This window comes from Pteropus alecto, unplaced genomic scaffold, assembly GCF_000325575.1.
Source record: "Pteropus alecto unplaced genomic scaffold, ASM32557v1 scaffold146, whole genome shotgun sequence".
NCBI classification, from domain to species: domain Eukaryota; kingdom Metazoa; phylum Chordata; class Mammalia; order Chiroptera; family Pteropodidae; genus Pteropus; species Pteropus alecto.
The window spans coordinates 362,077-376,675 of NW_006442107.1; the positions used below are offsets into that span (position 1 = coordinate 362,077).

At 37.4% G+C, this 14,599-nt stretch overlaps 1 protein-coding gene across 3 annotated transcripts in view; it reads right to left on the bottom strand.

The window, feature by feature from the left end:
* Nucleotides 1-14,599, bottom strand: part of LOC102893853 (legumin J) — a 29,946-nt gene that overhangs the window by 10,366 nt on the left and 4,981 nt on the right. Inside the window, exons 1-4 of one of the 3 annotated variants that reach the window (XM_015595658.2) lie at nt 8,874-11,129; nt 4,435-4,542; nt 3,038-3,253; nt 2,355-2,561 (exon numbers count right to left, since the gene is read on the bottom strand). In XM_015595658.2, coding sequence (XP_015451144.1) covers nt 2,355-2,561; nt 3,038-3,253; nt 4,435-4,518 — 507 coding nt within the window. In that variant the 5' untranslated portion in view covers nt 4,519-4,542; nt 8,874-11,129. Of the gene's footprint in view, nt 1-2,354; nt 2,562-3,037; nt 3,254-4,434; nt 4,543-8,873; nt 11,130-14,599 lie in introns of those variants that run through there. The other 2 variants (XM_015595659.2, XM_025038559.1) reach the window with 2 other exon arrangements.

Sequence of the window (14,599 nt, forward strand, 5' to 3'; positions counted from 1 at the left end):
TACAGATGAGAAAACTAAGTTCAGAGAGGATATATAATTTTCCCAGGGTTACTCAGCTAGTCAATGGGGTTTGAACCTAAAAAGTCTAGCTCCAAAGTCTACACTTTTTAAAAAAATTGTAGTTAAGAACACTTAAAAGGAGATCTACCTTCTTAACAAATGTTTAAGTGTACAATCCAGTATTATTAATCATAGATACAATGTTGTATAGCAGATCTCTAAAACTTAATTATCTAGTCGAATTACCTAGTTTAAATTATTCAATCAAATTCTCTAGAAACAGGGAGTAGAATGGTGGCTGCCAGGGACCGGGGGGTGTTTACACTTTTAGACCATACTGCACCATACTTTGATTCTGCTGATACAGAATGGTATCCTTTCTCTTGGTCTCTAATCTATTCCTTAGTATTACCCTGTGAGGTAGGTAGAGAAAGTACCATTATTTCTGTTTTACAAGAGACTCATGGTCACATGGTGGAACATCGACAAGGGTGGATGAAAAAACAAGTCTTTGTTCTGCCTACGCAGACAATATGCACAATTCATATCCAGGTGGGTATTAAAGATGAAGGGGGAAAGTGGACCTCTCAGCAGCTCTCTCCAAGTCTACATGTGGGGAACAGCAGAAATATGCATCTACCCATATCAGGGCATCGACTGCTCTAGAGCAGAGATAGCGCAGTAGCCGATAGGTACATTCACTGCAGAGCCATACATGCTGGTCACCCTGGCTGCCCTGCTCCTCTCAGGGACCCTCCTTCCAAAGCTTCATGAAGACACACAAGCAAAAGCAATCTCCGCTGGTGAGTCCGCAGTAAGGGGATTTCCTTCACACCTTATTGGCTAGTTCCTTACCCTGATAATGAGAACAAGTGATCCCAGAATTCTCAGATCTAGAGAATATTCTAGCCCACATTATTTCTTGTAGTTGGATTATTTTGTATGTTTTTAATTAAAATATAATAGACATACAACATTATATTAGTTTCAGGTGTACAATATAAAGATTCAGTATTCGCATATATTGTGAAATGATCACCACAATAAGTCCAGTTAGCATCCAGCACCACACAGTTATAATTTTTTTTCCTGTGATGAGAACTTTTAAGATCTACTCTCTCAGTAACTTTCAAATAAACAATACAGTACTGTTAACTATAGTCACCACGTTGTAAAATAAATAGGTCATCCCCCTGACCAATGTTTATTTTGGAAGTGGTCATCTGGACCTTCTGACTACCTTCTAGTCCCCATTTAGAAGCTCAGATTATAAACTCTCTCTGGACTCCTGAGCTGAGCTAGATCCTAGGCCTGCTACCCACTGGAACATGCTCCAGACTAAGTTCCCTGGCTCGAAGATCGTTTTTTAGGGGGTCCCCTCCAGGAAAGTTCACTTAATTGCCTTTCCTTCTGCCTACTGCTCTGCCACTACTTAGCCAGAGCTATGAGAACTAGCCTTTTGAAGATTATTCTTTTACATATTTTATACACATGGAAAAAGAAAAAAGTCAAAAAAACATGGACTTTGTCCCGGTCTAGCCAAGAACTACAGTTCGTCTTTAGAAAAGTCACTTAATCTTTCTGAGCTTCTATTCTCTCGAGAAATAAGAAGGATTTTGTCTCATATAGATGAAATTCTCACCTCTCTTCCTGTTGTTAATCCTAAAATTGAGTAAATCATCAAGAATGAAAAAGGAGTTTAATTAACAACAACAGAAATATGTCACATAAAATTGGCTGACCTATTAACAAAATCACCACAGTAAGACCAAACTCTGAAAGTTCTGTGAGGTTTAGTCACTGTTGCTTCCCTCAGTATCTGAAATACAGAAGGTGACCAATAAATACTTTGTAGAATTCATGAATTATTTGGAATTCAAGTAAGTATACTCATTTCACCTCCAGCTCTCTCTTTCACTTGACTTCCAGAAAATTCTGAAAGGTCCGAACCACAAAAGGGCATCCAATTGGACTGATCTTAGGGACTCCCAGCTGAACATCTGCAAACTAGTTTGTTATTCTGGTCTCTGCTTTTTCCCTTAGAGGAAAGCTGTCATCTCTTTGATCATTAGATCAGAGCCACCAGTTTCAGCTTTGGCTCAAGGGATGAAAGAGCGGTCTTATTTAACAAGAGTATGAAAAATAATTTCATACTGAAGAAAGAAGTTCAAAGTGATGGCAAGAATAATTAAAACAAACAGGTTAATGCTTCAAAGTACAGCTAACTAATCTAACTACATAGCCAAAGACTAGATGTTGTCTATCACTTAAGTAGGTTTCACGACAACTAAAATAATAGCCTAAGGACACACCGGCATAAATGCTTAAGTGCAGAATGGGCAAACTGGTTATACCTGTACCAGATAGCCGTGTTCATTAGCATCGAAGTGCCAGTGAGGGGCCCGGAGGCCATTGCTTTTTATTCTCAGGGTCCCCAGAGTCATCTGCGATCTCTGACTATTCAGGCTCCTGCCAAAGGCCTCTTCTTCAATGCTGAGATAGTCTTTGATATTGTTCCTGTATCGGGCCCACTGGATCGCACCACCAGGAAACTCAAACACCTGAAAAGTCATAAGCAAGCAGCCGTCAGCATGGAGGCCAGAGGAAGGCAAAATAGAAAAGCCAGTGGTGGCGAGATGACTAATAGAGTTCCAAAAAAGAAAAGGAAGAATAGGTCTGCAAGACTCAAAAAATGACAACAGTGGTACACACACTGAGCGCTACCAGTCTAGTCCCTGTCTCACGTAAAAATGAACACCTGTCCTGACAAGAGACTAGAGGGCTTTCCCTTTATCCACCTGCAATTCTCCCCACCAGCCACACACAGAACTATCTGCTACAGAAAATTTCTGCCTCGGGCCAATATCGATCCAACTTTCCCTCTTCTCTGTCCCTCACCTCCCTTCATCCATGTAGCCCACAGCTGGTTCCTTCCGATGAAGAGCGAGCAAAGCTTAGTGAAAAGAGAATGGAAACCTTGTTTTGAAATCGATGTTTTAGAATAGATGATGCTTGTCTTAATCTATTTGATTCATACCTTAGATTTAGGTAAATGATTAAGAAACTGGAATTTTGGATCAACAGCTTTTTGCAATATCGCAATTGTAGTTGCTCGCAGCTCAGGCTCTGAATGGAGCTGAGTGTTGTTGATATAAACCAAGGAGAGAATCAGTACTCCTACTGCTGTGGTAACGGTGCAGGCCAAGAGACACGCCAGGAAAACACTCAGCAATGACCACTGCCTCTTCTCTTCCTGGGAGAAATTATGAAGCCATTATTATCTATTCTTGATGCATTAATAATATTGCCTCTTTTCTCAATTTGGTTTATTTTCTCTTTTATTTAAAAAAATATATATTTGTAGGATAAATATACTCAGTAAAATAATACACGTGCAAATATGAGTGTAAATAAATACACACACCACACTCCCTCCCATATCCCTTGCTGACATTCAAATAAACAAGGATAAAAATAAACAGATGAGGAGCCAGGGCACATAATATGTTACTAGAAAATTAAGTAGCCAGTTAAGTTTGTATATAAAATGCATTCCAATTTGGTCAATTAGCCCCATTTACCAGTTTCTTCACCTGAAAATTAAAGAGGTTATAAAGAGTATTTTCCAAGAATTTTTTTCACTCCAGAATGTACATATACACGTACAGGTACATGCATGGGAATAAGCAGCACACCTATAAACAACTAGCCTGACAGATCCAGTCTCTCTCACTCTCTCCTTCATTTCAAAACTTCATTAAACTACCTGCCTGCTCCATGCATTACCTATATGAGCTACAAACCACCTACCAAGTCTGACCACAATATTCCCATGCATTTCTATGTATTTCCTGGTTTCACAACACAAACATATGCTAACAATGACATTATTTCTTCTGTGAGTTACCATCTATATTACTGAATGTTGCAAAGAGAATATGCACCCTAATCTTTGGACCAATTTGCCCTCGTTCCTCCGACCATTAAAATGACATTCATAAGCACTGATGTCAAGGTCTCCTGTTCCACTCCCCTCTGAGTTCCTGGCCTTTCTCTCTGAGCAGGCATATCTTTGATCATTAATAACATAGATATTCTTAGTATTTTAACATTGTTAAATGGTATATGTTGCACAGCATAATCATTAACAACATATTCAGTTTAACATTGTATAAGGGCATTATGTTGAACAATAAATAACTCATTAAGACTATGAGCAACAATTCATAGAGAACTGGTCCATTAAAGAGCTAAAGGAGGTGTGAGTTAAGAGTTTATGAGCAAGAAGGCAAATCAAAAAATGTTTAAAGCAAGGGATGCTACTTGGCAGAACAGGGTCACTTGAGGAAAGCTAGCCTCAGAGGGGTTCTTTCCTGAGCTCTGCATAAAGGTTTTTGGGGAAAATTAATCTCAAGATGTAAAAGTCCAACTTACCATTCTGGGGATGGTGTTCATCTTCCCCACAAATGAAACGTGCTGGGTTGCACCTTCATGCATTTCAAATGCCAAGTTGTCCATTGGCAAAAAGGGGCAAGCAATTCACTGAAAAAGAAAAATGGAGAATTGTAGCTTTAGCCAACGGGGAGATCCCGGAGATCCCAGACAGGAGAAGAATGATAACTCTTAAGTAAGGGAGCACTTTTATAGAGCTGAAAGTTAAGGAAATGAAACAAGGAAGTGGTCTCTTCAACTATAATCTTGGTTAAAAAAAAAAAAAAAAGAATCCTAGAAATAATTGCCAGATTAGAGGGCAATAAAACACTTCCTATGGTCTCCAACTCTGTTCATTGATGACACATCCACAGATAATAGTAACAGCTAACATTTTTTTCCTTCTCTCACTGTGTGCCAGGCACGATGCTAAGTGCTATATACACTTTATGTGATTTTATTCTCACAGTGATCCTAGGAGGTACTACGGAATCCTAGAAATAATTGCCAGATTAGAGGGCAATAAAACACTTCCTATGGTCTCCAACTCTGTTCATTGATGACACATCCACAGATAATAGTAACAGCTAACATTTGTTTCCTTCTCTCACTGTGTGCCAGGCACGATGCTAAGTGCTATATACACTTTATGTGATTTTATTCTCACAGTGATCCTAGGAGGTACTACGATTATTCCCATTTTGTAGATTAGGAGACTGAGGCATGGAGAGGTACAGTAACTGCCCAAAATCACATGGATAGTTTCAGTGTCTAAAGATTCTTCCGTGACACTAGTTCTCCGCAGAGTTTCATGGTGGGTGCTTAGTCTAGTACAATCATTTTTTTACCCAAATCGGTTCTGCCTCTATATAAGGTGACTGATTTTCCTATGTGGTTTTATTAAATAATGTTGTTACCTGAAAGTTAGATATTTATTTAAAATTCATTTGCATCATATTTCCTGGTGATGAGTAGTGGCCTGAGGAATCTAAAAACTACTATAAATCCATAAAGCAGTCATCCATCCTGCTTTCCCTTCTACCTTCCTCCTTTTGTCTCTTTCATCAACGTGGCTGAATGTCTGCTCTATTCCGGGCTGGATGACACTTATGTTCAGCATTAAGAGGACTTTAAGTAGCTTATAATCTAATAGAAGAAACAGAAAGCAAATTATTACCCCCAAAACATGCTGTGTTATGACAGACGTACAAGGTCCTGGGAGGACAGAGAAGGGAGTGATTGTGCCTGAGCTGGGAAGAAAGGGCAAGTCATAATTTTGAGCGGAGCCTTCAATATTTAACACGGCTTCACTAGGTAGGCACTTAGTCAATTACAGTTTATTCCAGATATCTGGCCTGTCTATAAGCGGCTCTGGAACAGACCGTGTGCTAACGATGTAGGCCCTATCTGCGTCAGGTAGCTCAGGTGCCAACAAAGCTGCAGGTCAATCTATGCTCCAGTGATATATGGCTTTCTGTCATATCTTATCAAGTCTAAGACACATCAGTGCACCATATCAATTTAGTCTTTTCCCACAAAGATCTTAAATGTACGGCATTGTTTTTGAGGTAATAAAATACTTTAACTGTTTATCTATAGAGCCAGTAAGGTGATTTCCTCACCTTGTTATCAGGGTACCATAAAACATAATTTTCCTGTTTAATTTTCCTTGTACATTTGTTAACTGGAATGTGTTTCACAATGAATGGTCTCTAAGACTCAAGGAAATACAGTATGCCACTTTGCTTTGGTCTTATCAGCAAATGGTACTACACGAATTCTCAAAGCAAGTTTTACACAATTTCATTTTTTGCTATTTTTCTTAGAAGTATAAAAACACAGCCTTCCGTCAGCAGATTACCTGGGAGCTAGGTTTAGCATTTATCTAAATGACAAAACAAATGAAGCATTAACCAAACATATTAAAATTCGCTTTAACAGTGAATCAAAGAAGGCTGCAGCTGGATGAGGTCTTTTTGATCTTTGCAGATAAGAAAATGGAGGGTCACAGAGGCTATTTTCCTCAAAGTAACACAGTAGGTCACTGGTAGAGATTTAAAAAAAAGTCTAGCTTTTCACTTTCAGCCAGAGCTTTTCCTACAACTCTTTGCTGTAGGAGAACCTCATACCTTTGATATACTACATGTAAATAGTTCAAGGTAAATTGAAGCAGGGATATTATCAAAATCATTTTAGGGCATATGAATATAACTATGTGGTGTAGCCCAGAGACCCCTGAGTAGTGGGTATGCCAGCTATTCACAAAACCCTCAGATACGCAGTAGTTTCTATTAAACCAAAAATGCTTGGCAGACTGGAAAGAAAACAGGCAGAATTGAAAACTGAACCAGATTCTACAAATAGCAGCCAAATCACCCAGCAGATGCCAGACTTACAGAAAGAGTATAACATTAGTGACCCATTTAGATTTCTTTGTAACACACCTAGTCACACATCTAATCACTTCTAAACAAGAATCATCTTACTTACATCTAACTTACAGACATGGGTTAATGCCTTGAAATTGGTAAGAACGATTAACAAATACATGCTCAATACTTTTCACTTTAAAATGTTTAAGCTATCGTGCTTCTGATCTTAAATATAAATACCTGAAAATATTTTCTGAGTTTTACTTAGGCTGTCAAATATACTACTTGCTCAATTCAAACATAACTAGAAAGTACGAGCGTCTTTATCCATCAGTGGCCAGGTTTACACCCAAAATATTTAACCACTCATAAAGCACCAGCACTGAGAAGTCAGAACAGGAGTAGTTGGTGTGGCCACACCAGAGTGAACTAGATAAATGTCAGTACTGCCGGTCGCTGTGACCAGGGCACAGGTTTAAAGTGGAATGGTTAAGAGTGCAGACTCTGAAGCCAGATCACCGTGGTTCGAATCCCAACTCTGCCACTTACTAGCAAGTTATTTAACCCTCCTGTACCTCAAGTTCTTCATCTACATAATGGGGCTAATAATATCACCCCCATAAAGGTGCGAGAGAATTAGTTAATATATGTAAGGCACTTAGCACCTGCCTGCACATAGTAAATGCCCAACAAATGTTAGCCTTGTTCCTTTTTAATAAGCACAAGCAGACTTGTTGCCTTAATAATACCTAGATTTTAATACGGTGTAAGGACACCCTGAATACTTAAACCACCTATGAACCCTCCTAGTAATTCAAAGTACTATATCCTCACCTATTACCTTGAATGATTTATACAATTGTCCTTATTTTACAGATTAGAATATTAGAATAAAAAGACCTGCATATATTAAGCTAATAGAATTATAACTAAAACCTAGGTTTTCTTACTACTATTTCAAGGAGCTTCCTATCTGGACTGTACCCAGGTACTACAAAGCTGAGACAGTATATCCCTTATCTTTTCACCCCTTTATCATCTTCTAATTTACCCTCTCACCATTTAGCATCATTCAAACTATGGTCGCTTTAATCTCTAAAACAGGTGGCAGTGGGAGCAGGGCAGGAATCCTTAATATCTATGTAAGCATAGGATATCCACCAAAAACCTATTTTTTAACCCATTTCCCTTTTAGAAAAAAAAAAGTGCAGCCCGCTGCCACCATTAATTTAATTTTATATAAACACACTCTTCGAGGCTGAAGCAAATCTGATTGGTTTTCAATGTGAAAATAAAATAGAAAAACTGTTCTTGGAGTTATTTCTAAACAACAGAAATTGTCTCTAATCCTAATGTAACAGAAATGTGTATGATGATCAGTATCTGATAATTCGTGTGTGTGTGTGTGTGTGTGTGTGTGGTAAATTTCCAAGCACGAACAACACAAAGTGGAACATCACATTCCGCACAAAAATACTGCGTTTCTCTCCAGATCTCCATGCTGTCCCTATCCTGTGAGCAGTAAACTTTGCAGCAACCAGTTGGATTCTCTTTCCATGGTAGGGAAATGTCTTCCAGACAAAGAGGTGTGACATCATCAGAGCACAGACGACCTCGAAGACATTGCTGCCCTGGCATGTGATGCTTTTCCAGCATTCTTTCAGTCAACATCAGTATGAAGTTTAGATGGCTGATCGTGTGCTCAGGGTTGTCCTTTTTGAACAGGATGTAGGAGTTCAGCACTGTAATGTTGAGAGAGAGAGAGAGAGAAAGGATAGATAGACGGACGGACAGACAGATGGAAGGATGAGAGAGGGAAGGAAGGGAAGGGAAGGGAAGGGAAGGGGTAAGGAGTGAGGGAGGGGAAAAGGAAGAAGAGAAGAGAGAAGGTGAGAAGGAAAATGGCCCTTATCTGTTTTTCCTGTGCACACGACTAGTTTATGTTTCCCCACATCCATGTGGCCATGTGGCTGAGTCTATGAAATATAAGCAGAAATGCTGTGTGCCATTTCCAAGCTAAGATTTTTTTAAAAGAGGGTAAGCCCCTACCATGCCCCCTCTCTCTCTCACCAGCTGGATGCAGTGCAGTGATGCCCTGGGTGGGGGGCGGGGCAGGGGGGAGAGCCACCAGAGGGAAGGAGCCTAGGTCCCCAATTCACGGTGTAGAGGAAACCCACCTGCCAAACAAGAACATCCACATCATACTCTTGCATAAACAAGCAGTAAAGTTCTGTTGTATTGCACCATTTTACATTCAAGCTATTTTTTTAAAAAACCACAAACTAAAATAAACATATCTATATCCTCTCTAGCCCTTATTTCCACTAAGGTATGCTGCCAGGTTTATTCTTTGAAATGTTTATCTCATCACAAGGGCTAGGAATATACTAATAATAAACTTGGCAAGTGCTAAGAGCTGCTGATTTTAATCTCTCTCGAAGGGATAAATTGGAGTTTGTTTTACTGGAACACATCCAATCAAAAGATAATATCATTTTCCTTAGAATGACTGAGCCAAGCAGGTCTTCCTTTTATGCTGTTCTGGTAGGGGAGAAAAGGCAGTGCTTCTACATTCCAGTAACCCCGATTCACTGTGTAGAGGAAACCCACCTGCCTCTCCAATCTCTAAGTTATCTGCCTCCCATGATTATTTAGGTGGATAAGGTTGATGAGACAATGTTTAGCAATTCTTCTTGATTACTTCCTTTGACACGTCTACCAGTAACAAGACTGAATAATGCTCTCATTATGTAAATATTTCTTATCTATTGCTCAACTTACAGATGACCTCTGGATGACAGAGATATATGAAAATGTACTATATAACAGACTCTGGGAAAAATTACCAAAATTGTAGAAGACATAAACCCTTGCCTCAAAGTCTTTACAATGTAATGATGCATGCCAGTTAACAAATGCACAGGGAAAATTAAACAGGAAAAACATTGTTTTATGGTACCCAGATAACAAGAAGAGGAAACTACCTTATTGGCCTCACAGATAAAACACTTATTTAAAATATTTTTTACCTCAAAATCAATGCCAAACTTTTAAATTCTACATCTTTGTGGGAAAAGGTTCAATAAACATTCCCACCACTCCCATACCCCAACATTACCCATTCTAGAATGTTCTCAGGAAGAACTCTAACACTATAGGTATTATGTGGGTATGGGCTCCTAAGATAAGTGTCAGAACACACTGGGAAGGAGCTCTGAACTTGTGAAGCTAAGAAAATGAAAATATTCTATTCATTCAGCAAGAAAATGAAAATATTCTATTCATTTGGCTCTGCCTAGCAATCTGATCTTGGACTAGTTCCTTAACCTTGCTAAGTCAGTTTCCTCCCGTGAATAAAATAAAACCTAGATGAAATGACCTTTAAGACTGTCTAGCTCTACTCACTTGATTTGGAGATATAAATATGTTGAGAAATAACATTCAACTGCTAGTTTCCCAACATGTCCATTTTTTCAAAAGTCCATTGACGTAATTCAAGTTAGTCAACATGCCAGCTATTTATTCCCCCAAATAAGTGCTTCATGTGTAATTTACAGTGCCAATCTTACAGCATGTTAGATGAGAAGAAGAATTCCAGGAAGCCTGCTGAGTGATACAAACAATTACCTTGATCACTTGTTGATTTTGCTACTGCTCACACGCATTCATTCAACAAACATTGATTGAATGTCCACTATGTACCAAGCATTATTCTAGGTGCTTGGGATATATCAGTGACTGCAATAGACAAAAATTGTCAGCCTAAGTGCAGCTTACATTCTAATAGAAGAGTCAGAAGAAGCAAACAAATAAATAAAAAGTGGTAACTTGCATATTAAATTACAAAGTGATAAGTGCTATAGCGAAAGAAAAGCAGGAGGAAGAAGCAATTTTAATAAGGTAATCAGGAAAGGAATTTGGTAAATATTCCTAGAAAATAGAGTTTTATGCTAGCTTCAGTTTTATTGGTGACAAGCTATGTGCTTGTAGGCAAAGAATATAAATTATTTGTCTTATTCTTCAGGTAAATGGTAAATTCTTAAGCCCTTTCCAACAATCCATCCCAGAAGGTTCAGATGTGCCATACTTTATGCTTCGTGTGGCTCCACACACCTGAAATGGTCTCTTCCTTTGACACCGTCTCCTAAACTTGCTTACCACAGACTAAAATTTTTAACGGACAAAAGCAAAAATGACAGCGTTAAAAATGAAGCAACCAAGTAAATCACCACGTACAAGGATTAGTCCATGGACACCCTTAGCCTAAAACCGTATAGCAAACCAACCAACCAACTTCTCCACATAAAGTGCTTGTTCTATTATAAGCAATGTGCTGAGGGACTAAGAAAAATACTGGAAAACATACACCATGATCCTACCCTCAAGAGATGAACTGATGAAACTAATATAATATTGAATGTCAAATATAATTGAAAAAAATTAAAATTGAAAAAAAGAAATAAACTAAAATTTTCCATTTTCACAGCAGCTGGCCTGAGGAAAAGAATAACATCCCCTAAAAAACCCCTGTACCATCCCAATGCCTTGTGGACTAATGACCCAAGAATGTAATGTGAGGCCATGGGTAATGGATGCTGCATCTCTGAGGCAATCATACACATTTGGGGGGACTTATTTTAAGCAACGTCAGTGCATATTTGCTGATAAATAAGACATTATGACAGCTGGTCACCATGGTGGCATGCATATTCTCACCTCTTTTGCATTCACAACGCTTCAGAAGAAAAATAATAAATTATTTCTTTTAAAATAACAAACCATCAATAACTACAATTTCATTTCCTATTTGTGTGGGACCTTAAATGTCTCCAAGTATAGCAACTTCCTTCTGAACATGATTCAGTGTTCTTTACTAACCACCTGCCAAGTGCCATTTCCTTGCTCCCGTATACCTAAATGTTCTAGTACCCCAAGACAAGCCAAGTGCTCCTAAAATACATTCTCAGGACACCCTGCATGTTTCAGTTGAAGTCTTCATTTCAGTTAATTGTAAAATTATTTGTTACGCAAATGCCTTCACTGCCAGATTATAGACAACATAGGACAGAAACATCACCATTAAAGCTTAGCAGAAGGCCTGGCACTTAGTAGATTTAAACAAATAAATGATTGACTTTTACATAATTTTTACATTCAGTACAATCACATCTCCTCCCTCAAACTATTACCAATTAGTGATCAATGCATCCAGGCTTCATCACTCTTCCTTTATCTTACCCTTTCTAGAACACTGTTAAATAGGAGAAAATCTAAGTGATCGATAAAATCATATGCAGAAACTGTTTTTTAAATAAACAAGTATGACATAGCAATATGATGAGTTAACTAAGAAATAACAAAGTGAATTTGTGCAGACATTTCCAGCTCTGTCACTGCCAAAAATAACACCTGCAGCAGCTGTGTGTTTGCCCTCCATCCACTCTTGTGTGCTTCTCTAGTGTCTAGACTTTGGTCTCTAACATAGTCCTCTGCTATGAGGAACAAGAACTCCTGATTCCTTAGAAGGAGATTATGACAGGAAACAATAAGGAGAGTTTGGAACATCCTGTTGTTTCCCGATGCTTTTAAGAATGACAACACCAAGGAGGCTTTCAAAGGCCCCACAGCCCGACTGCTATAATTTGGGCTTCAAGTAATAGTTTTGTTGTGGTTAATTGGAATATATTAAACCTGTAAAAGGATCTAAGTTGATAATGGTACTTAAAGGATAAAAGGTAATATAAAGTATTGATAAAGGTAGTTGTAATATAAAAAGATAAGTACAATAGAATATATTCTACATTTTAATAATAGAAGAGTAATAATGTATAGAGACCTTATTTCTTCTATTAAAGTTATATGTGTTTAAATTATGTATATTCTGTTTAATTCTATATATTATATATATACTTATCTCTTTATATTACGACTATTCTTATCAATACTTTATATTGCCATTTATTCTTTAATTACCATTATATATATATTTATTACTATGTGGATACCACCACAGTAAACATAGGGAAGGGAGCAGAGAGTGAGCTGAGTAATCTGGGGAAAACAGTTACTGGAAGCACACCAGGAAGGACTGAGGAGCATGAAAGTTCCTATCTAATAACTGGAAGAAAGAGGAGCTCAACGATTAATCAGTGCCTGTGATTGCACACACAATTACCAATTAAGAGAAGCATTCAACTATGTTTTTGAAAACGATGGATCAGCTAAGTTTCTAAAGAGAAAGGATAATTATAGAGCCAGTCCTCATCTCTTAGAAGAAAAAACTTCTAGATGATCCTACCAATTATAATAAAAGTCTTTAAGGAATACATACATTTTAAAAATGCCAAAACACCAGGTGAATAAAATTTAATAACAGGACAATGACTCAGGCACTGCTGGCCATGGAAAACTTAAAGATTAAATTATTTCTGGGATAAATGTCAAGTTTCAAAAGCTAAAATCTGTATGAAAGATAAGTGCTTAAAGTCTCATGATATAAAAGGTAAAATTCATGATTTAATTGTAAAAAAAAAAAAAAAGCTACTCCATCCAATGCTCCTATAAACGAGTTCAATATTTCAGCCAATAACTGTTGATACTCAATTACTGCAACATCATACAAAACCCTGGGTAATAATCAAAATATTAAAGCCCTAGAAAGTTATCAAAAGAAGTATAACAATAGCCCATGGAAAATATAGGATCTAATACAGAAATAATGAATTAGTTATGGTGTTGATGCTTTAGGTTTATCCTTAACTCTAAAAATATTTTTAAATCATTGTATTTATGTATACTTTATCTGCTATTTAAAATAGCCAAAAGAATCAGATATACTACCATGAAAATGCAGTTTAAATTACTTCAAGGAATTTAGCCAGTTTGCAATCATTTAAGTACTTGGGAAAATTAGGTTTTAAAATTTTACAGGTTTACAAATTATTTGTTATTGTTGTTCCTCTCCATGTTCAGAAGTCTCTGGAACAAAGGATCAATCAATAAGAATTTTAAATATGTAGACAACTTCAAGTCTTTGGCTGCAATTGAGTTCCTACAGGGCTACAGGTATTCAATATATATTCCTGCCCTGTATTTAGAGGATTATTCCTCAATCACATATTCTAAGAATATTCCTCTGGAGCAGGTGTCAACCAAATCTTCCTGTAAAGGACCAAATAGTAAATGTTTTAGTTTTTGTGGTCCAAGAAGCAGAATCAAAGTTATTACATAGGCATTCATATACTGAGAGAAAATAAATTTCCACAATTGTTTTGATAAAAATTCAAAACATCATAATGAGCACATTTTTTTTTTTTTTGTAATATAAGTCTAATGAGAAAAACTGAATTTGGGGGAAGATAACATTTCATTTAACTGGGATTCCAAGTTAGTGCTCTTCGTTGAAACCAATGACAAATGTTCAACTGTTAATGCTCACTCATATGGGATCTTACATAATTCATCTTTCAAAAAGTCTTTTCACACAGACAGCTACTGACAAATACTGATACCAGTCCACAAACGTATTATTTTAGCTGAGCATATTCATCATTTGAAAAGCATTTACAGGATCCTATTAGATTCTTTTCTTGATTATCTGCCTTTTAAAATATGTCATTACATTAATCACCTCCAATTGAAGGTAAGGGGAAAGCTCTTCAATTGCACAATCAAGTGGGTTTTAAAATTCGGAAATCTCCTTTATACTTGCATGGAGGTCCAAAAAATGTGCTGAAACTAGTTTGAGCTTAGAAAATATATCCACTGCAAATTTGTGTGGGAGTGGACATCTGGAT